The 23,894-nt window shown below is 47.0% G+C and overlaps 1 protein-coding gene across 3 annotated transcripts in view; it reads right to left on the bottom strand.

The window, feature by feature from the left end:
* Positions 1-4,169: 4,169 nt before the first annotated feature.
* FAAH2 (fatty acid amide hydrolase 2) overlaps positions 4,170-23,894 on the bottom strand; it is a 31,290-nt gene continuing 11,565 nt past the window's right edge. The window contains exons 5-11 of one of the 3 annotated variants that reach the window (XM_073360581.1): positions 18,414-18,533; positions 17,406-17,541; positions 16,012-16,129; positions 12,933-13,052; positions 10,848-10,959; positions 8,914-9,108; positions 4,170-6,918 (exon numbers count right to left, since the gene is read on the bottom strand). In XM_073360581.1, coding sequence (XP_073216682.1) covers positions 6,788-6,918; positions 8,914-9,108; positions 10,848-10,959; positions 12,933-13,052; positions 16,012-16,129; positions 17,406-17,541; positions 18,414-18,533 — 932 coding nt within the window. In that variant the 3' untranslated portion in view covers positions 4,170-6,787. Of the gene's footprint in view, positions 7,473-8,913; positions 9,109-10,847; positions 10,960-12,932; positions 13,053-16,011; positions 16,130-17,405; positions 17,542-18,413; positions 18,534-23,894 lie in introns of all 3 variants that reach the window. The other 2 variants (XM_073360580.1, XM_073360582.1) reach the window with 2 other exon arrangements.

Here is a 23,894-nt window from a genome sequence, read left to right as displayed (position 1 = left end):
ATACTGCCTAACACTTGAGCGTGCTTGAATGTGTCCAAGCAGGCATTCATTTGGAAATGCATCTTCATTCTAAAGGTAAATGACATTTTTTTATTTTATTAAATGTGTGTGTTTAACAAGACAGAGAGTTTTCAGTTGGACCAGTGAAGAGTTTACAATACCTTGCTTGTGATTCCTGGCCAAAACCATTCTAAGAGCTGTTCAACATTTTTTGCCCTTAAAATTTGCTGTATGGTGTTGCTGCCCTGTTCCACCCCAGAGATGGCTGTGTCACGGACTCACAGGTCGTGCCCATTCTTGGCCCCATACGGTCCCTGGGGGGAACCCCCTTCAGTGTGACAGCCCCTCCTGGGGGTCCACTCTCTCTCAGGGGTGAAACCCCTCCGCCTCCTGGAACCACACCACTCCGAGCCTTAGCACGCCTGTCTCTCACTGTGGGCCCCCTCAGGGAGTCCACTTGCTCTGGACCCCTGGGGCCTCCACTCCCAGAGGGAATAATGGAACCCTGATCTCTAGATCGGAGTGACTCTCAGCCAACTTAAAACAGGAGGGTTTATTGAGCATCTGAACCCAGCATAGGAAACTCTCAGGGCCCTCAGACCTGGCCTCCCACACCACAGTACATCTAAGTCTCCCCTGCATTCAGGTAGGCTCTGCCTGCTCTCTCTCCCTCCAGTCCCGAAACCCTGCACTTTCCAGCTGGGCATCCAATATCAGGGGCCCCAACAGCTCCTCCCCTGTCCTTTGTCTTCCATCCCAAGTAAACAGGTCGCTGGGGCCCTCTCTTCCATCCTTTGTTCCCCTCTGGCTCCAACTGGTTGGTCAGGTCACCAGGGTCCTCTCTCCTCATCCCTTTGTCCTCCCACTGGCCAGAACTAGCTGACTGCCAAGCTAGGGTGGGCCTCTTTGTCACCAGGTCACCGGTTGTTAGGGTTCTCCATAGCCAGGCCATTGTCCGGGGGTCCCAGTTGCTAGGCGAGGTAACATCTGGTCCTCTACAACAACAAACCTTCTCCCACCACCTTGTTAAAACATGCAGCACACAGGGAAGCTGCGGCACACACGATATTCATGTAAAACACTACAAAAATCCCCAACTTCATCACAGATGGCATTTCAGCAATACTGAGGAATCCCTATATATTCACAGGGCTCAGCTATCCCTTTGTGAGGCTAAGCCATGCTGTGGAGGGGAGTAGGTGGTCTAACAGCCCAGTGGAGATGGTCAGCAGGCATTATAGCTTAGCAAGGCATAACACTGTCTGATCACTGAGGGCAGTGTGCTGGGATGTGCCTATTGCTACACTTGACCAACAGGTCTGGCCAGCACTACCCATGGACAAAGGATCCTATCTGCACCCACATCCCACCCAGGCATGGTCCCTCCACTCCCTCTCCCCTTTAGACAGAACCAAAGGGCAGTAAAGCTTCCTACACCCTCCCCACTGTAGGACACCTCTGAAGGTGGGGCACCATTTGGCTGACCACCTCCGACTTTCAGGGGACTCCTTCAGTACGAGACCCCATTATTAGCACAGTAATACCCACTCATCTTTGCTCTTATTCAAAGAGTTCAAAGAGCTTCCCAGAGTCATATTAATGGTACCGGATTTATTGGCATCATTACAGGACCATAAACCATAGCTTGATTACTGTACCCTGAGGGCAAGCAGCCTCCCCAGTTTGCATCTAAAAACCTTGCCAGTTTCACAATGAGAATTTGCACTAATACTTTGGGATCCTTCTGTATAGTCCTGACTTTCAAATCAATAAGCATGATTTTTTTAAAAATGGAGTTACTATAGCCTTGAAAACTTGTCATGAAAACTTATGAGCCCACACATTTAACATGATGGCTTGTATAAGGGAGAAAAAAGCTGTTCCACTGGCCTTGGGGTAGAATTTTGCAGAGATATCACAATATCTGCCTTGTCTAGGGGTTTTCGTTTGAGGTCATTAAACAATGGCATGATTTTTCTACAATAGGTGGAACAAGCAGAACCCAAGAAGTTTCTATTGTGAGACTCTGTGCCCCAAAGCAATAGCCTGGTGCCCCCATATTCAGCACTGTCATGTAATTAGGATATGTTTTGTACAAAGTATGTCTTGTGGGGTATCATTCTAAAAGTTTTGATCCTCTAAACGTTAATTTCTCATTGACTTGTATGTGTTATTATTGTATGTGAAGTTTTGCTATGTGTGTGTGATGGGTTCAGTTACAGGAGATCCCCTTGGGACGGTCACTTGATGTGCAGAAATTACTTCTAGGCCCATTTTCTGTGCCAGCTTGGGACTCCAGAACCCTGCCTTGTTGAGCCAGACATGCTAGCCTGCTGCAACACAGACCCAGGTCTAGTCCACACGTCCAAAGCTGCAGACTTTAACCAAAAACAGCTCAGCAGGTTACCTCTCCAGCACCCAAACTCCCAGTTCCCAATGGGATCCAAACCCCAAATAAATCAGTTTTACTCTGTATAAAGCTCATACAGGGTAAACTCATAAATTGTCCGCCCTCTTTAAGACTGATAGAGATATGCACAGCTGTTTGCTCCCCCAGGTATTAATCACTTACTCTGGGTTCATTAACAAACAAAAGTGATTTTATTAAATATAAAAAGTAGGATTCAAGTGGTTTCAAGTAATAACAGACAGAACAAAGTAAGTCACCAAGCAAAATAAAGCAAACACACACAAGTCTAAGCCTTATACATTAAGAAACTGATTACAGGTAATATTTCACCATCATAGATGTTCCAATAAGCTTCTTTCACAGACTAGACTCCTTCCTAGTCTGGGCCCAATCCTTTCCCCGGTACTGTCCTTGTTAGTTCCAGCAGACATCTCAGGTGGTGAGTAGGGGTTTTCTTATGACTGACAGCCTCTTTGTCCTGCTCCACCCCCTTTCATAGCTTTGGCACAAGGCGAGGATCTTTTGTATGCGCTTGGCCCCCACCCCTCCTTCTAAATGGAAAAGTACAAGATTTAAGATGGATTTCAGTACCAGGTGACATGGTGAGACCTCATTCTTCATTACCCACAGGCTGGCCCACACGTACACAGGAAGGCTTGCAGGTAAATAAACCCATTCACAGTTCATTGATTCTGAAGCATCCTTAATGGCTTCCACTTAATATGTTTACATCAGTAATACAAGTTTATATCTTATGTTTCTTAATTCAGACATAGAAATAATACATGCAAACAAATAGAATGAACACACACAGAGTAGATTACAAGCTTTCTAATGATACCTTACAATGGGTATTTAGCATAAAGCATATTCCAGTTATGTCATATTCACATTCATAAGCATATTTTCATAAAGCATATGGAGTGCAATGTCACAGTGTGTGTTACTGAAAGATGTTGTGAAGTTGGAAACACCCACAACAAGCCTTTCAGGTACAACAATGAAGAAGCTAGACCAGGGGTAGGAAAACTATGGCCCACGGGCCGGATCCAACCCCTCAGGGCTTTGGATCTGCCCCATGGGATTGCCACCCCCATGGCACCACAGCCAATGGGTGCTTCGGGGGAGGTACCCACAGACAAAGGCAGCGCGCGGAGCCCTCTCCCCCGGGGGCCGCAGGGATGTGGTGCCAGCCGATTCCCAGAGCAGTGCGGGGCTGGGACCAGGGCAGGCAGGGAGCCTGCCTTACCCTGGTGCGCACCGCTGCCACCCCGGAGCCACTCCAGGTAAGTGGCGCCAGGCCACAGCCCACACCCCGAACACCTCCTGCACCCCATACCCCAACTCCCTGCCCTGAGCCCCCTGCCACACCCTGCCTGCACCCCAACCCCCTAGTACACCCCACACCCCAACCCCCTGCCCTGAGCCCCCTGCCTGCACCCCACCCCCCTGGTGCACCCCACACCCCTCCTGCACCCCAACCTCTTGCCCTGAGCCTCTTGATGCACCCTACAACCCCTTCCCTGAGCCCCCACACACTCCGCACCCCTCCTGCACCTCAACCTCCTGCCCTGAGCCCCCTCCCACACTCTGCATCCCTCCCTGCACCACTGCCCTGAGCCACCTCCTGCACTCTGCACTCCCTTCCCTGAACCCCCTCGTAAACCTCACACCCCTCCTCTGCCCCAACCCTTTGCCCTAAGCCCCTTCCTGCACCCACACTCCCTCCTGCACCCCAACCCCCTGCCCCAGCCCTACATTCATGGCCCTGCATGCAATTTCCCCACCCAGATGTGGCCCTCAGGCCAAAAAGTTTGCCCACCCCTGAGCTAGACAGTGCTAATAGCCCATCAGCAAAGACAATGGACCATGGACAAGGTTTGTGCTTGCCTGGGTACCCTTCAGCCAGCCTATGAATAATGGGTGCTACGACTCAGCAAGGCATGCAAGGGCATGTGACCAGACCACATGACACTGAACTCCATTTTGGTACCTGTATTTTTCCACAGACTGGGCTGGGAACTTAGCTTGGACAAAGGGTTCCTGCCATAGACAGTGACTATATAAGGTGGGGAAGTGACATCATGATTTGTCTTCACTCCCCTGCAACTCAGCACCTGGAAGAACCTCTAAAAGACAAAGGACTTGGAATGGGCGAGGGGAACCCAGGCTGCACTGCAAAGGCAGCCTATGCCTCAGGAATTCGCAAGCCTGCTTGCATCATCAGTCAGGGTGAGATATTGCTAATTCAAATCCTATCTGTCTAGTATATTAGGCTTAGTTTGTGGTTTTATTTCCTAGGTAATCTGCTTTGATCTGTTTGCTATCACTTATAATCACGTAAAATCTATCTTTCTGTAGTTAATAAACTTGTTTTATCTTAACCAGTGTGTTTTTGAGTGAAGTGTTTGGGAAAATCTCAGCTTGTTCCCCACATCAAGGGGGAAGTGGATTAATTTAATGAGTTTGCACCATACAGATCCCTGTGCAGTGCAAGGCAGTATAATTCTGGGTTTATACTCCAGTTGGGTGCAAGGCTGGAGAGCTGGTGCTTCCATAGTTGATCCTTAAGTGGCTTTGGTAAAGCACCCAGGTAACTCAGTTGGATGTTTGGCACCACCTGCTGTTGTGTTGGGTGACAACAGGGCCTGGAGAGGCTGGCTGGTCACAGCAGCAGAGCAGTGTGAGAGAGGCCAACCCAGATGAATTGATAGGGCGCACAGTAGTTCCAACGGCTCCCAGACTGCACCCTGGGGGTAAGAACACGTCACATCTGTGTGTAGCTAAGTAGCTGGGTATGACCAAAATTAGGGCATTGGGTTAAATAAAAAGTGAAGAGTATTGCACAGAGTACATGATCTGCAACATTTAGCAATTTGGCCTCTCAAACAAATAGATACTGCTGACTTGTGACTGAATCTAAGCATGGTAACCGTCAAATACCTGAAGCAAGATTTTAAAGTGTTCTGTTCAATAACAAGGGGAATAACTAAAGGAGACACTCATCAGGGAGTGCTGGCTGATTTTAGTTTGTTTTTTCACAGCTTAGAAATATAACCAATTTTTTTTTCTACCACTGAAATGCCGCCACCTCTGGAGTGGTGGGTGATAACTATACTCCACAAACACCACAACAGAACAAGGGTTAGGAAGAAGACATAATGAAAAACATGGACTGAGTTCACACACTGATGTGACTGTACGTGCTGGAATTTGGATAAGCTAGCCCTCGACAGGAGTGCGTGCACACCCTGGGACCTTTAATGACCACAACTGGAAACGGCTTCAATTGACATCTCATGTGAAATACAGCACACCACCACGATGCTGGGGCGTGGTTCAGGGGAACAGCGCCCTCAGTTTTCCTTGGAGTCTCCTGTGCAGGAACATACTCAGCGCAAGCCATTTAGTTGGTGACATCCAGTGAAACCACAAAACCTGGAACCATATGGCAACGATTGCAAGCTTTCAACAATGAGGACACAGTTATGCCATGAACTGGAGGGATGCAATCTCTTTAATACCAGCTGAGTTATTTACATTTGATAAACATACACTACTGCTCAAAAGAAACAGCTGGTGACCCACAGTGCTTGTGCGCACCCTCTTGGGGACCACATGAAATTAGGGCCCAGAGCCAAGGGAGGACAAAATTCTACATCTAGCAGTACTGTTACACTTTTCTGAAGGGAGATGACGGAAAAGACTTAGGCAGCTTAGTCATAATCTACTGTCCCAATGGAGTGGAAAAGAAAGGAAAAGCTGGAGAAGCCACCTAGGACTCTAGGAGAAACATCTTCTCCCCTTTTCTGGTGCAACACTGATCCCAGCAGAGCAGGTATCTCACAGCAAGAGTTTACTCTGAGCCAAACCCATGGCTGGCAGTGTGCAGGTCAAAGGCCAATGCTTCCTTTGCCCCTGAAGGAGCAGCTGTGCATGAAAGACTGGAGGTGGTGCTACCAGGCTGGGCGCCCTGCCTTCGGCGCTAAATGCTTTAAAGCAGAAACACACCACATGCAACCCCTTTCCCTTCTGCAGTTAGTGAGGGAAATACAAAAACCTGTTCACTTGGACTCAGCTCAGCTGGGCTGCAGGTAACCAGTGACTCTGTTGTTCATGGACAGTTAAGTTAGGCAGGGAATGAGAAAGCAGAGCATCCCAGCTGCACAGCAAGCAAGTTTACACATTCATGGGAGTTTTGAACATTGCTCTCCAGCAGGCACCATGCTGGAAGAGTATTCCCTAAATAACCCTTTAGTACCCACGGTCCAGCCTGCCCCTTCTACCTGTCCCTTTCCTTTGTCTTTAAGAGGCAAACATAACAGAGAAAGAAAATAACTGAAAATAAAAAGTAGTGGTCTCACAGTGGCAGCCCACCTAATCTGGGCACATGCTACCAACTCCCCCAGCAAGAGCATGAGCCTTCCATTCAGAATCCATGAGAACTCTGAGGTTCCTGCAGAAAGAAGCTGGTAGGGGATACTCACTCGCTCCTCTCCCATCATCGTCTGCCGGAAAACGAGAAAATTCCAGTTGAAAACATGAGCTTGAGCAGTAGCACCTGGCCACTGATTGGAGGAGAATGAGCACTTAATCCTGGCTGGGTTAGCCTGCCCACGCTGCTCCAAAAAGGAGCTTGGGTTGTATGGGAGGGAGCATTACTGTTCTGATCCAAACAGGCACTGATGCCCATTGCTAGCTTTTGGGAAAAGGATTGTCTCCGTGTTCCTGCCATGAGGGGGTCCTAGGAATTCAGCGTTATGATTTTCCAGGGCAAACCCAGCCTCCAAAAGCTTTCTCCAGGTATCGAGCCATAGCCAGTGTCAGATGGTCATTGTGCGGGCCTGCCACCACCTGAATTCCCAAGGGAAGTCCCTCACTGCTCAAGCCCAGTGGGCACTGGGTGACAGGCAAGCCCAGGACATTGAAAACAGCTGAAAAAAAGAGAAGGGCAGATCAGAATAGACACAAAGTGCTCCATCCTTGGTCCTTCTCATCCACGTCACTTGCTGTGGCCTCTGGAGAGTTCACAGGGTAAGCAGTGAGTTTGATCCAGTACAGACTGCAAGGACAGTTTGAAAATATTTAAATCAAGATGGATGTTTTTTCTAGAAGATCTGATTTAGTTCAAACGGGAATTAATTTAGGGAAGTTCTCTATACTGTGTTACAAAGGAGGTCAGAGTAGATGATCACAATGGTCCCTTCTGGCCTTAGAATCTAGGAATCTGCCCACTTTAATGAGAAATCTGCACATTGGAGCCTCCAACTAGCAGTGGATCTACAAGTGCCACTAAACTGTTTGTCTCACAAGGTCAAACTACTGCATCACATGAGATACAACAGTCACACAACATCACCACACCTCAAGATCATGACCTTGAGAGGCCCTTTTTCATGATGATATTCTATACAGTGTCAAGTTATTCCAAAACCACACTGCATCATAGTGCAGCACTGAGACAAAGGGACTCAAGACTTGAGAAAGCCATGCAAAGCATATCAATGGGGCAAATCCTGGAAATCTCAGGATGGGTGGCAACCCCTGGATGTTCGCTAGAAAGGGACACATGTGATACAGCTTTAACACCCATCCTGTAAAGAGGATGAAGGTGACCAGTTAGGTTCCCTGATATGAGGGTTCCCATGCTACTGCAGTCACACTTCAGTCAAATGGCCATCACCAATAGGAGGCCCAGAAATACCACATGGATTTAAAGTGTGGTTGTAGACACTGTCCATCACTTACAGGGTGGTGAGAAGCACCTGTCACAGGCTACAACTCCATTAGCAAGGTAACTGCCCCAAATTAAAATGTCTTGTAGGGTCATCCACACTGCTCTCTCCACACATGTCAACCTGGATATAGTGTTGTGTTCAGATAGCACTTACATGGCTCCTTTAACACAGAAGCAAGAACTCAAGAGTTCATCCCAAACATAAGTGGGTTTCTGCTCCCACTCTTCTAAAAGTTTACTCTTCAATTAATAGGCAGATGCCCCTGCAGAGCATCTGCATAAGTCTCCTGATGTGCAACCAGAAAAATCACATCTCAGAATGAACACTACAGTAGCATCTACACTACTGTAGCCCCTAGAGGTTCTGAGCAGGCCTTAAGCAGCACACAAAGGAGTAAAACAAAAACAGACCTGCTCCAGAAAGCTCCTCATCTAGGATTATGGGCCAAGAGACCACCAACACAACCATTGCTTGGTAGCAACTGCTTTGCAGCACAAGTGAGAGGCGCAGTGCATCCCGCTAGAGGCTATGATTGCCACCTCTCGCATTCTCCAGGGTGAGACAGCATATGGCTAGACTGCTCTCTTGAACCTGTGAATACATTTGCCCAATTTTTAAAAGGAAAGATTCTCATGAGACCCACCCCTCATTTTGATATGCTTTCACTACTGGGAACAGGCCTTTTGAGATAGTACTATGCTATCCGATTACTTCTGGCACAGCTGAGATTGCCAGCTTGTCTCCCACCACTCAAGGGCTGCTCACCTGTATACGCGAAGTTGAAAGGCATCCCCAAGGGAGAGTAGTGCTTAGGTGCCACTATGGGGTGGGAAGGGTACAAAAGCATCCCATCAGTCCCCAGCAAGTTCATCATCTCAGTCCGCAGGCTGTGTCCCATGCTCACCAGCTTGGCATTCCCACCAGGGTTGAGTTTCATCAGCTTCTCTGTCAGTGCCAGGGCTATAGAGCAACAGCAAACACACATGTGGTATTCCAGAGAGGCAAACAAGAGACAGCACATCACACAGTGTAGTCTCCTTTACAAAGCACCTTGGAAAAATATCCCCTTCTTGGCGAGACTAGACACGGGAGCATGGGAATTGCTCCAGGAGCAGGTGGGAGGAGACTGTTTCCTGGCTTGCATGTGGCTAGAGCAAGTGCTGCCCATACATGCAGGATGATTGAATGTGACATTCCCCTCCACAGGTTTCAGAGTAGCAGCCATGTTAGTCTGTATTCGCAAAAAGAAAAGGAGGACTTGTGGCACCTTAGAGACTAACCAATTTATTTGAGCATAAGCTTTCGTGAGCTACAGCTCACTTCATCGGACGCATTCATTTACCGATGAAGTGAGCTGTAGCACACGAAAGTTTATGCTCAAATAAATTGGTTAGTCTCTAAAGTGCTGCAAGTACTCCGTTCCTCTCCACGTTGACCAAAGAAGCTGGGAAGATTAATATTAACTCCTTAATGTCTAAGAACCACATTTGTTACATGTAATAGCAAAGAATTCAAGGTTGAAGGGGTTCAAACAGCTCTATGTGAGGTACCTGAAGAGTTCGTTTGTTTGTTTTAAAGAGAAACATTCCAAGTCTGAGTCAGAAAGAAAATACTCCTGTCTTCTCACAGCGTCATCAGGAGCATGTCATCCCCTGCCCATTAAGATGTGTTCCCAGAAGCATGGACTGACTCAGATGAGAAACTAGAACAACCAGATCTTTTTGTTCTATAATTTCTAGAAGGTTATTGGTATATTCTTCCCCTGTGCTTCCCATAAAATCTGCCAGTATGAGACCACACCCTACAATACATTGTCCAATGTTTTATCTGATACAGTTTTAAATGACTCAAGCAACGAGGTTTCCGCCATTTCCCTCAGGAGATTATTCCATAGCCAGATAAACCTCATGACCTCAGCATTCAGAAGTTTTTCCTAATATTCCACTTACATTTTCCTTTGCAAAGAATCACCCTAAATAATTCCTCTTCATCCTTGGCATTTGCATACTTCAAATATCTGTACACACTTACTGTATATTATTAGAAATAATTTTACCTGCCTTGAGCCCAGAGAAAAACCAAACCAAAACTGGAACGAAGAGGGAACATTCCAGTAAAAAGCTCAAGAGCCAGAAAACAGAACTCCCACCCAACTCCATACCATAGCTCCCAATATTTTCTATTCAGTCATATACCACAACATACATACCTCCTTCAAGTGCTACATCACTTATAGCACTGTATATGCTATAATGTGTATACAATCACTCATGCCCTGTTAAATGCAGCAATCTTTTGGGTGGAATGTGGCAACTGTGTATAACAGCACATAGCTATTGTTTAGGATAGGATGTGAAGAATACCTTTTCATAGAATCATAGAATCATAGAATATCAGGGTTGGAAGGGACCTCAGGAGGTCATCTAGTCCAACCCCCCGCTCAAAGCAGGACCAATCCCCAACTAAATCATCAACTTTCCAACTGGAAGAGCTGGGTAGGAATTTAAGGAGGCAGAATGTATTTACCCAAGTTGGAATCTGACCAAACACTGGCCAAACTATCATAATCTTACAAAGAGAGCTTCTTTCATAGCCACAGGCTGTAAATTAGGATTATAAACAACTGCAAATTAATTTTAACTTGGGTTTATTTATTTTTTAAACAGAAAGCCCCATTAAATGAGATGGCTTGACTTTACCAATGGCTGGGATGGTGTGCAAAGACATCCCCAGGAACCATTTCATCAGCTCCCACAGCGGCCATACAGGCTTCCCATGATCCCCAAGCAGGTCTGTGAACAGCTGTGCTTCCTGCAATTAACACACACATCACATCAATGCTGGCAGGGGGTTGTAGTTAATATGCAGTGAGTGACAGGATAAGAGAAAGCGCTGAACCCCTCATTACCAGCAGCATTATCACAGTCACCAGATTATCTGCATTCTCTGCTGAGCAGGGTGGGGAGACCACATACTGCACCAAAAGTGACCAATCCCCATCCATAGCGGAACAGAAAATTATTGTTAAATACAAGACTCACATGGGGCGTTGGCAGGTTTCCCACGCACTGCTAAACCAACTGACCGGCCCACCACATCCGGGAGAAAGGAGGAACTGAGGAGGTATATTTTCATCTGGTAGGGAGATTTTGTACTGGTTGTGGGAAAATCCTCATCAGCCAGGAGGGTGCTCAACCACTGGCACTGTCTACTTCTGATGGTGTACCCCAGATCAGGCAATAAGAGGGGCAGAAGTAAATATTTTTTGGGGATGTTCACCATTTTTACATGAATGTTAGTGCTTTTCTCTCTGGATCTGGAGAAGAGGAAGACTGATGGAATGGGACATGGCAGGGCTGCTTGGGATTGTATCTTTCAGGGAGATGAGCCTTTTTGCTATTTGCATATGTAGCCCATTAAGTATGCTATGGGATGCGGACATGAAATACTGTTGTACAGTGCTTGGAGGTCAGGACAAACCCTAAGAAGAGTCAGAAGTAATAAATAAAATGAGTGAGAGAGAAGAGGGACACCAGCAATTTAAGCAAACCACAGAGCAGGTAGGTATTGTAATACAAAAGCTGTATAACACAGACCTGCCAATGAAAATTAACACTAACTTGCAGCACTGTTGACCACTATATGCTGGCTAGTACATATATCATCCACACCATACATACACATGAGTATGCATTAAGCACAAATAGCGTTAAGAACAAATATCATAGCAGTTATATAACCTAACTTGCTATACTATAATCCTGTTCACTTACGGTAAGTATCCCATAACACCTTGCATTACCGGACGTAAACCTTAGCTTAGGTAGATAGGAAAGCTGTCAGGATCAGTATCTATGAGGATTTTTACCATAGTAACAGATAGGGAGTTATTCTCATGGACAAGTACTGGAATGTGCCAAAGGAAGAGGACAAGACATATGATTGTTCTACCCAGGTGCAAACCAAGAAGGTACTTTCACGAACCAGAACCTGGAATGCTAGTATCCAAAACAAAGACAACGAAAGGAACAGAACAAGGAACTGCGACAAACTGATGGACTGAATTTTAGTGACATCTAAAGGAATACGTAACTTGTAAAATCATCCTATAGATACTAACCAGCTGAAACGTAACTCTGGAAGCAGACTTTCCGCGTAAGGTGACTGTAACAATGCTGCACGGGTCTGCTCCTGGAGACCAGCATCACATAGAACCCTTTTCCTGTACTGTATTATTATTGGCTCACAGCAATAAACCGGACTGACATTGGTTATTTGCTCTCAAGTATATTTCATAACAAACCAAAGTGTGTCAAGCAACTGACTATAGAATTTATCAACAGCATCTTTAGTTTCAGTCCTGCCCATCTCCACTTCCCAGCAGTGTTAATGCACCTCAGTCCTGACCTGCATCGCCCCGCTGCTGCTGACAGCGAAAAGAGTGAAAAGAAGGCAAAACTAGCGAATTAGAAAACCATCTGCTTAGCTGAGTCTGTAAGGACTTGCACAGAAAAGGCCAAAGCAAGAATGCTAAAAGGGGTCCCTCATCTACTAGATCACTGGATTTACAGTCACCTCACAAGTGGCTGACACAAGAGGATAATGCTTAAAGTTACAGGAAGATAGAGGTAGAAGTGGGGAGCGAGACAGTGGAAGAAGAGAGGAGACATGCAGCTGGGTCCCAAACCTATCAAGCATGTACATGTCCCCCTCTCTGTCTACTGACAAATGACAGATTCCTCTCCGCTGCAGTATGCTTGTGTCCTGGTCAGAATCAGACGCACCTGCCCATCACTGTCCCGGGAAGACATCATAGCAGACCAGATCTGGAAAGCGTACTTCATCTTGTGGATTGTTATGTGCTGAACTTGGACCCCAAACCGAGTCTCCAGGTGCTCCACCACCTTATGGAAATACAAGCGGAAGAGTGTATCCATCATGTTATGTGATACTTCACTACTCTCAGAAGCAATGAGAGATTGGTGGGTCTGGGTAAAGCTAAGGTAGCTAAGGCCAGTGGGCCAAACACAGCCCACAGAGTTGTCACACAGGATGTGGACCCCCCCATTTTTATTATGTAGCTGGGTACTACAAGTCCAAGGCATGCAAGTCTCCATATTCAAGGCCAACAGGTAGAGTCTGCTCCATTTTATGAAGATCAGATGTTCCCTAGAAAATTTTCATTGCAACTATCAGCTGAACAAAGTCAGGGTACCCCAAAGCTAGCATCAAGGGGACCAGAATAGAACAGGACTTTTTTAATATAGCATCTTTCATCATCAGGTACAGTGACAGAACACTCTACTGGGCAAAGACTGTGCGAGCAAAAGGGGAAAGGCACTCTACACACAGCTGTGGCCCAGATCCACCCTTGGATTTTATAAACATTATATTTTTATGACTGGTATTATGGCTCTTTCCCTTCTAAAAAATCCCAAAGAATCTCCACAATATAAACAAGGAGACTTTTATGCAGGTAAAATATAATTATCCAAACTGGAATTTGGCAAGAACATTGAACAACCTATTCTTGTGTAAGGAACTCATGGCTCACTCTGCATGTATGACTTGTCCAAAAGCTAGACATTAGAACTGTTAGATCTTTAAGATTCCACATAAACTGGTACTAGATATAAGTAAAAGTTATAGTTATAAAGTTATATAACTTTATATATAAAGACCTCAGTTTAACGTCTCATCTGAAGGACAGGACCTAAGCAGCAGTGTCCTAGCTCTGTGCTGCTGGCTCAGCATGAGGTCAGATCCCATCTGTTAATGATGTATGCAGTAAGTGCCAAGTTTCCTGTATACAACTCTGACAGTGCACTACAATTTCAATTTGTAATATGCCCTGGCTATTTCAGTCCTGCTTTCCTCTGTGCAGATATTGACAGTGATGCAAATTATTTGGTAGTTTTATAATTTAATTAACTCCTGGGGGAAATCTGTGCCAAAAAATTAAAATTTTTGCACACAATATTTTAAAATTCCTCAAAATTCTGCATATTTTATTTGTCAAAATAACACAATATAATCATACCAGTATCAATTATTTTGGTAATTTATTTCAAAATACCTGTCAGCAAGTATGTCTGTAACAATACAGACCAAAAAAAAAAATCTCAATTTTTTTGACAATTAGATTCCTTACTAGGCATATTAATGCAGAACTTTGAGTAATTCATTTAAATTACAATACAGAACTGTCAGGGGTAATGGAAGAGCTGAGGAAGAGGGAAGGAGCCTAGAGTGAACCTGGAGGGTTGTTGGGTGTGGTTGGGAGAAGTATGGAATGGGTTTTTTTCAGGGGACAGGGGCAGGATTGTTCGGAAGTTGGGGAGCCTCCCCCATGCAGACCCTGGCGGATCCCAAGCCTCTCCCATTCTGTCAGGCACATCTGCCCCTGTCCCCGCACCCCATATCCCAATGGGTCTCTGCAGTCCCCCACTCCCATTCAGCTCCTGGCTCAACGCTGTCACCCAACTAGCTCCTGAGCCCACGCCCCAGTCTGTCCGCCTGTCTACCCATTCTGAACTCTAGTCTGTGACACCCCCCCAGCAGCCCCATATGCCCCACTCTGTCCTAACAGGCCAGGTGCTGTGATGGACTTGTTCTCCTGGAGGAATTTTGTGCCACTGCGCGCATACAGAATTTTTTTTCTTCACAGGAAGTGCTGTAGTTCCTCCTTTTGCCCACCAGAGGCCACTGAGGCACCAGAACAACCCACTGCATTCATACTGTTGGCTGTTCTGGTGCCACAGTTGCCTCTGGTGGGCGAAAGACCGAATTGCAGTATTTCTGGAACAGAATGTATTAAAAATAAAATTCTGCTGGACACATGAATTCTGCACATGTGCAATGGTGCAGAATTCCCCCAGGAGTATATAATGTGAACAAACTTCCATTGGAGATTAGACAGTCAACCAAACTCATCTGGTTTACGACTTACATCATAGCTAAGACTGCTAGTTAGTCACGGAAGTCACGGATTCCGTGACTTTCTGGGACCTCCGTGACTTCTGCAGTAGCTGGTGCGGCTGGCTTGGGGGCCGCCTGAGCAGCTTGGACAGCCCCTGAACCAGCTGTACCAGCCACTGCTGGGTCAGTCTCGGGCCACCGCACCACTGCCCCCGCAGCAGCAGGAGGAATTTGGGTTTGGGAGAAGGCTCAGGGTTAGGGCAGGGGCATGGGAGAGGGTGAGGGCTCCGGGTAGCACTTACCTTGGGGGCTCCCCGGGAGCGGCAACATGTCCCTCCCTCAGCTCCTAGGTTCCCGGCCAATGGGAGCTGTGGAGCCGGTGCTTGGGGCAGAGGCAACGCGCGGAGCCCCCTGACTGTGCCTCCGCCTAGAAGCCAAGGGACATGTAGTCGCTTCCGGGGAGACACACGGAATAGGTAGGGAGCCTTCCAGCCCCAACCCCTCTCCCACCAGCACCAGTGGGGGTTCTGTGGCACCCCACCCCACACACCCCCTGCCCCCCCCCCCCCGAGAACCCGCGGTGCCCTCCCGCCAGAGCACTCAAGATTTAGTCATGGGTAAAAGTCATGGACAGGTCATGGGCTGTGAATTTTTGTTTACCACCTGTGACCGGTCCATGACTTTTATTAAAAATACCTGTGACTAAAATGTAGCCTTAATCATAGCTGATCTCAGGTTTCCTACCAGCATGCTCTTGATTCAACTGATTAGCATCCCATTCAAAAGTACTAGCATATAAGGGCCATGATAAACAAGAGATGGAACAGACATAGGTAGAGCAAGTCATCTCTTATCCAACTGACTCTCTGAACCTCTCCCTCCAGGTTTGTCTACCATGCTTCTCACCATGGTATCCGAATGCCTGAATAACCAAGTCCCTCTTACCTTTCTCTGGGCCTGAAGAATTTCCCTGTCCACAGGGGACACGAAAACTGAACCCCCATCATGCTCCATGCAGTAGAATTTTACTTTCTCCAGTGACACCTTTTCATCCAGCTTCAGCCTGCAGTGGAAGGAACAATACCTGGGTCACAAGTCTCCATCTCCTGCTGTTCCCAAGATGGAAACACTGCTCACACACTTGCTAAAGTTCCTCAGATGTTCTACTACATCTGTCATGTTAGAAAGGAGACAGTTGCTACTGACATACAAATAGCTAGGTGTTGGCATTAAATATATCTGGCTGTTTGCCTCAGTGTCACACACAGTCACTGGGTCAGCAGTTTCCACATTTCTTTTTTGTTTTAAGAAAATCTTTGTCTTACAAGATGCCCCTCCATATTAGATCGCTCAGCCAACAGCAAGCATTAGGAACAGCATTCAGCATGTGCATTGGACAGCCAGTGCGGAGGTAGACACAAAGCTGAACACGGACATGTAAAGGACACATGTGCAGCAAAAAGCCAGTAAAGGGGCAGAAGCAGGGTAGAAGAACCTAAAAGATCTCCCCCTGTTCTCACCACTAGTGCCTCTGCAGAAATAATTGTGGTCAGTTGGAAGTCTGTGCTTCTGTGCTGTCAGACTTTCAGTCTCTTCTCCTCCATACAGGATAGGGAGGCCTCAGGGAGCAAAAGCACAGACCCCCAACTGGCTAGTGTGCTTTTGTCTTCTGGAATGAAAGGACTACACCTGAATGTGCTGAGGTAAGGGCAGGGGGAGGGATCCAAGAGCAGCCAGTAAGGGTCATGATGGCTGGGATGAGGTGGAGCGGCTGTAAGAATCTAGCCAGGTAGGAGGGAGAAGTAACCTATAAGATACTGTACACTGACTTTGCATTTATTTTAAGCCATTTCCCATGTTCTGGGCCCTTTGAGGAGAGCTATTCAATCAGTATAATTCACTCTCTCCAAAACGCTCCAGCAGAGGACTCACTGTGTGAAGCTTCAAATAGACAGAATGTATATCACTCACAAGGGGGAGGGATGACTGCCTGTGGGGAGTCAATGCCTATGGCACCTGCATACAGGAGATCCGATACAGAGACTAACCCCAGTGTCAGGTGCCAAGCTGGCACCACTGCTGAAGAAGCAAATCTGTTGTGCAAGATGCGACACATTTGTGCCCCTGAGTTTCCCTATGAAGACTTAAAGATTTCTGCAACCTGAATTCTAAGACATCCTCTCTTGATAGACTAGTTTCGAGTCATCAACCAGGTTGGACCAGTTACTTAACATATGGCACATGAAAGGAGTAATCAGAAATAATCAGATATATGCCTTCCTGGCCAGAAAGTGGTTGAGATCAACGATGAGTTTCACAAAGTGATAAGAGCGACCTACTTTCTGACTCCAGGCCCAGCCATGACCCTCAACATGGGCTCCAGGTCCTCAGCATAGCGACACATGGGACCCGTGCACAGGAACTCCGTCCGCACCCCCAGAGCATTGGGGAACTGACCATCATTGGGGACCACCCCTAAAAGCGCAAAGGCACACGAGTTAGTCGTTACATGGCAAAGTGCATCCTTGCAAACACAACTTCAGCCAAGGTGATTGTCAGAGAGGAGCCGCCCTTTGGACTTCCCCATATGAGAGCGCCATTCACATGCTCATATGATTCACATGCCACTTGGGGAAAAAAAGTGCTCAGATGAAACAGACCAGAGCAGCATGCCGCTTGGCTGCCTACAGTCCAGCCACACTAGGTCGTCCAGCCACTAAGTTACATGGTAATGAGAGGCTCACAGAATAATGACAGACTGCAGCTACAAGAACACCCAGCCATTTTGTTGCTGAGTCAGAAACACTGACCCTGTCAATGTCCTATCGCAAGGATTTGATATCTAGTGTGTCAGGTCTGATGTCACCACACTTTCCCTGAGTTTAACTCATAAGAACAGCCACACTGGGTCAGACCAATGGTCCATTTAGCCCAGTGTCCTGTCTTCCTACAGTGGCCAATGCCAGATACATCAGAGCAAATGAACAGAACAGGGCAATCATTGAGTGATCCAACCCCTGTTGTCCAGTCTCAGCTTCTGATTCCTAAAATAAAGGAGACAGGGTCAGCTTCTCTAACTTCTCAGGCCAAATTCATCTCTGGTTTAACTCCACTAGCTTCCAGGGACTTACACTGGGGAGGAATTTGACTTCCAGCATCCAGCAATAAGCTAGTACTGAAAATCCTCTCTCAAAAAGATACAAATATGTCACAAGGGGGCACATGGAACACCTCCCCACACACCCACACTGATGCCTGTGGTTACCCTGCCAGTGGGAAAACATCCAGTGTCATGTCTGACTCAGGGGGAGAGAAGATGCAAATTCTCAATCCTGGACACTTGGTACCTGTGGTGGGTTTATGTCCAAAGATTCCATTGAAAAAAGCAGGCATCCGAATGCTGCCGCCGATATCTGAGCCCACCCCGATTACGGAACAGGCAGCTCCCAGGACGCAGCCCTCACCACCTGCATGAAAACAAAAACCAGAGACTTATCACTTTTCCCTATGTCCACTGCATAATGCGCTGTGGCAGCCAGCTAGCCTGTGGCAGAACAAAGGAGCTCTGCTTCCTCTCCCTGCAGAAAGTCGCAGAGTTCAAGGCCACAAGGGACCATTAGATCTGGCCTCCTGCTTATCACAGGCTGCTAACTTTGACCCAGAAACCTCCATGCTGAGCCCTATTACTTTTCTTATTTCAGTCCTCAGGAGACTAAACTGCTGGTGCCACAGGCAAAGACCAGGAGAGACCAAGGTGCTACCAATGCCCAAGGCCCATGTTAGGGCAGCGAATTGATTAGGTGAGATACTCTCAGATGAGCCTAGCAAGTGATCCACCACCTCATGCTGCAGCAGCAGGATAAACCTCCCATGGTCCCTGCCAATCTGACCTGGGGGAAAATTTCTCCATGACCCCAAATCTGCTGATCAATATGACCCTGAACATTTGGGCAAGACACTCCGACCAGGCATCTAAGAAAGCCGATTCTCTAAACTTCAGGGCACTGTCCCACTGGCATGGCACCAACGAGCCGGTGGTAGAGAGGCAGAAGCAATGTAGGAGAACCTGCAGATTCCCGCCCCGCCAACACACACACCCCTGTTCCATCCCCTGGTGCCTCTGCAAAAATAATTGGTCAGTTGAAAGTCTGTGCTTGTGTGCTATCAGACTTTCACCCTCTTCTCCTCCATGAAGGATAGAGAGTCCACCCAGTCCAGGTGGTCCATTTCCACCTAGGAAGAATCTCTGATGCTTCAGAAGAAGGGGGAAAAAACCCCAAACAAAACTAGAATGGACCAACTGCACACTGGAGGAAAAAGTCCCTCCTGATCCCTGCAGGCAACTGGCTGAAGCCTTGAAGCTTGAGACCGGATTATAGTTATTTAAATGCAAAACTGCGAGTGTTATGAGTATGCTGAGGGCAATGCAGGCAATCCTGTTCTCCCCAGGAAGAAGGGAATTAACATGGAGACCCAGATTACGAAGCCAGAAGGGACCACAACTGTCCACCACAAATCCCACGAACCTAGCTGCAGAACATCTCCCAGCAGCTGAATTAAAGCATATCTTTTAGAAAGACAGCTAATATTGTTTTAAAGACTCCAAGCATTGAGGAGTCCACCACTCCCACCAATCAGCTGTTCTAACCACCCTCACTGCTATAGGAACTTCATCTTCCAGATGACAGGTTTCAGAGTAACAGCCGTGTTAGTTAGTCTGTATTCACAAAAAGAAAAGGAGTACTTGTGGCACCTTAGAGACTAACCAATTTATTTGAGCATAAGCATAAGATGCATCCGATGAAGTGAGCTGTAGCTCACAAAAGCTTATGCTCAAATAAATTGGTTAGTCTCTAAGGTGCCACAAGTACTCCTCATCTTCTAGATGCTGGGTCTTGTTATGCCTTTGTCAGCGTGGTTGAAAAGTCCCCCATTCTCAGACTTCTTTTCCATGTGTAAGTACCTATGCACAGTGACCAAGCCACCCCACTAACTTGTCTTCGGGAAGCAGAATAGACTGAGCTTCTTAAGCATCATATTGTAAAGTTTGTTTTCCAGCCCCTGGATCACTTTTGTGCCCTCCATAGAATCATAGAATATCAGGGTTGGAAGGGACCCCAGAAGGTCATCTAGTCTAACCCCCTGCTCGAAGCAGGACCAATTCCCAGTTAAATCATCCCAGCCAGGGCTTTGTCAAGCCTGACCTTAAAAACTTCTAAGGAAGGAGATTCTACCACCTCCCTAGGTAACGCATTCCAGTGTTTCACCACCCTCATAGTGAAAAAGTTTTTCCTAATATCCAATCTAAACCTCCCCCACTGCAACTTGAGACCATTACTCCTCGTTCTGTCATCTGCTACCATTGAGAACAGTCTAGAGCCATCCTCTTTGGAACCCCCTTTCAGGTAGTTGAAAGCGGCTATCAAATCCCCCCTCATTCTTCTCTTCTGCAGACTAAACAATCCCAGCTCCCTCAGCCTCTCCTCATAAGTCATGTGTTCTAGACCCCTAATCATTTTTGTTGCCCTTCGCTGGACTCTCTCCAATTTATCCACATCCTTCTTGTAGTGTGGGGCCCAAAACTGGACACAGTACTCCAGATGAGGCCTCACCAATGTCGAATAGAGGGGAACTATCACGTCCCTCGATCTGCTCGCTATGCCCCTACTTATACATCCCAAAATGCCATTGGCCTTCTTGGCAACAAGGGCACACTGCTGACTCATATCCAGCTTCTCGTCCACTGTCACCCCTAGGTCCTTTTCCGCAGAACTGCTGCCTAGCCATTCGGCCCCTAGTCTGTAGCGGTGCATTGGATTCTTCCGTCTTAAGTGCAGGACCCTGCACTTATCCTTATTGAACCTCATCAGATTTCTTTTGGCCCAATCCTCCAATTTGTCTAGGTCCTTCTGTATCCTATCCCTCCCCTCCAGCGTATCTACCACTCCTCCCAGTTTAGTATCATCCGCAAATTTGCTGAGAGGGCAATCTACACCATCCTCCAGATCATTTATGAAGATATTGAACAAAACCGGCCCCAGGACCGACCCCTGGGGCACTCCACTTGACACCGGCTGCCAACTAGACATGGAGCCATTGATCACTACCCGTTGAGCCCGACAATCTAGCCAGCTTTCTACCCACCTTATAGTGCATTCATCCAGCCCATACTTCCTTAACTTGCTGACAAGAATACTGTGGGAGACCGTGTCAAAAGCTTTGCTAAAGTCAAGAAACAATACATCCACTGCTTTCCCTTCATCCACAGAACCAGTAATCTCATCATAAAAGGCAATTAGATTAGTCAGGCATGACCTTCCCTTGGTGAATCCATGCTGGCTGTTCCTGATCACTTTCCTCTCATGCAAGTGCTTCAGGATAGATTCCTTGAGGACCTGCTCCATGATTTTTCCAGGGACTGAGGTGAGGCTGACTGGCCTGTAGTTCCCAGGATCCTCCTTCTTCCCTTTTTTAAAGATTGCCCATGCCCTAAGCTGTTGAAGGCTAGAAGTTCTTTCTGTTGAGGCAGCATGTTCTGCCCCCAGAGACATGAGGAGTTCCCCTGAAAGACATTGCGTCACTCAACACAACCCCTTTGGTCAGTTCTGAATGGTACTGACCACGCTCCAAATACAGTCTTGTCTACACCTGCTCAGCCAGAAGGAGGGGGGCCCGAGTGTGGGCCAGAGTGAAAGATAATAAGGTGATCTCTCAGGACTCTGCTAGAACCTTTCTGGCAGTGATAACCAACCATCCGAGTGGGGAGCAATCGCACAGACAGATGGAACAGGAGCCTCCAGCTACACACGCACAAGGGGACCAGTAGGAGAAGAGCAGCTTCTTGCCCATGTGATTTGCCCAATTTGTGTAAATATGTCAGAACTACTCAGTGATGTCAGCATGAAGCTACTCCAGCAAGGAAGCCCTGAAGTGACACTAGATAAGAAGTAGAGGAGATATCTGTCACTGTTCAGTGCAACAGCACCTGTATCTCCCCTCAGTTGTGCACGCAATCTCAGGCTTTCAGCTCCCCGTTTCCTTACATAACCCTTAATTTGAGTTGAAACCTCAGCACAGGTCATGTCCCCTTTTTTCTGAACTCCCTGAAATCTTATCCTACACACTGTAGGAGTCAGCTCAAACCTTTGCAACAAAACTTGCTTACAACGATTATAATCTCTATAGTCCTTCCTTCCCATAAGGATAAAAGTGTCCAAGGCCTTTGTCCCGGACAGCAGAGGAGCCAGGTGTCATGTCCGCCTTCCCCACCTTATTCAATTCACACCCCTTTTCAAAAGGATGTAGGATCCACATCACCACACTCCCTATGTCGAGCAAGTAATTTGGAGACTACACCACCCATGGGGACAGGTAACTGGGTACTGGCTTCACCTACTGGACTATGGTTCTGCTGGAGCAGTTTCTCCAACTCGATCTGATATTGGTGCTCGCTGTCCTCTTCTCTCACCGCATGCTGCTTCTCCCTCTTTTCTCTCTCACACTGATGCTGCTGCTACCAGTCTGCAAGCTGCTGGTTTCCAGACACACTCAATCCCTCTCTAGCTGGAGCTTGCCTGGCTCCAGATGTTGGGCTGTCCACCATTCCTGTTGCAGTGGTGCAGTGGCATCTGGACGGAACACAGTTGCTGTATCTGTCAGTCTCATCCCTGCTTCTCTCCAAGGTGTTGGCTCCAAGACTCTCCCCATCTGCTAGGCCCTCCGCCAGCAGGCTGGAGGTTCCCTTTGAACTTGGCATTGTTTCTTGACTGGTCACGGGAATAGAGCAAATCTGACATAGGTGAGAGGTTTTTCGCAGGAGTGGGTGGGTGAGATTCTGTGGCCTGAGTTGTGCAGGAGGTCGGACTAGATGATCATAATGGTCCCTTCTGACCTTAGTGTCTATGAAAATTCACTATGAGTTTGTTCTGTCTTCAGGCTGATCTCCCTTTCTTTGCATCGCTGAATCAGCCCATTTGTCTACAGCTGTTGACAATTCATTTTCCCATCTCTCTTTTCACTATTCCTTTTCCCAAAAAAAGACTTTTTTCCCCTCTGTGCTTTTCCTTCTATAGAACTTGCTTTTACTGAACTTAAGTAGGTCACACTATTACAGTTTCCATCACTGCCACCACAGATGTCACAGGTCAGGGCAACTGCCCCTGTATTTCCCCTCTGGGGTCCAGTGAGGGCATCCACTCTCAAGCTTTCAGCTCCCTAGAAGTTGCCTTTCTTCAGTGGAGACACATATCTCCTTCCCTCCTGACTGGGGCATCCACGGTGAACAGTTCCCTGTCTCCACTGTGTATTTCCCAGCACAGACAGTCAACCTAAAAAAACCAGCTTGCTTTCTCTTCAGAGACTGATAACTGAGGTACTACTACAGATATAAGTTATGACACAGCCCTTCCTATGCAAATCTACTTTATTCTTAAGGCAAAAAGCATTACAGAGAAAACATTACAATCAATAAAAGAACCTTCAGGCCTCCTAATAAGCTTACCAGTGATCACCCAACCCTCTGGGTTTCTTTGTGGTTACAAGTTCACCAGAGCTTCAGCACAGAGCAAGCACACATTCTTATGAAGCCTCAAAAGAACAAGTCCTTTCAATCCTCCTTTAAGGGTCCTGGCCATTTGTTGGATCAGGCAGAACGCCCTGAGTCATTTAAAAATCAGGCTTGTATACAGAAGTCTTTTCTTTGTCTGTTCATCGCTGCAGAATCCAGTTTGAACCACTATACAGGGAGTCCTCGGACTTATGACACAATTTGTTTCTCAGAATTGCATTGTAAGTCGAAACCGTTTTCCCAAAGGAATCAATAGCATAAA

The sequence above is a fragment of the Lepidochelys kempii genome, chromosome 9, assembly GCF_965140265.1.
Source record: "Lepidochelys kempii isolate rLepKem1 chromosome 9, rLepKem1.hap2, whole genome shotgun sequence".
Taxonomy (NCBI): domain Eukaryota; kingdom Metazoa; phylum Chordata; order Testudines; family Cheloniidae; genus Lepidochelys; species Lepidochelys kempii.
This window is presented reverse-complemented; position numbering and strand designations above follow the sequence as displayed.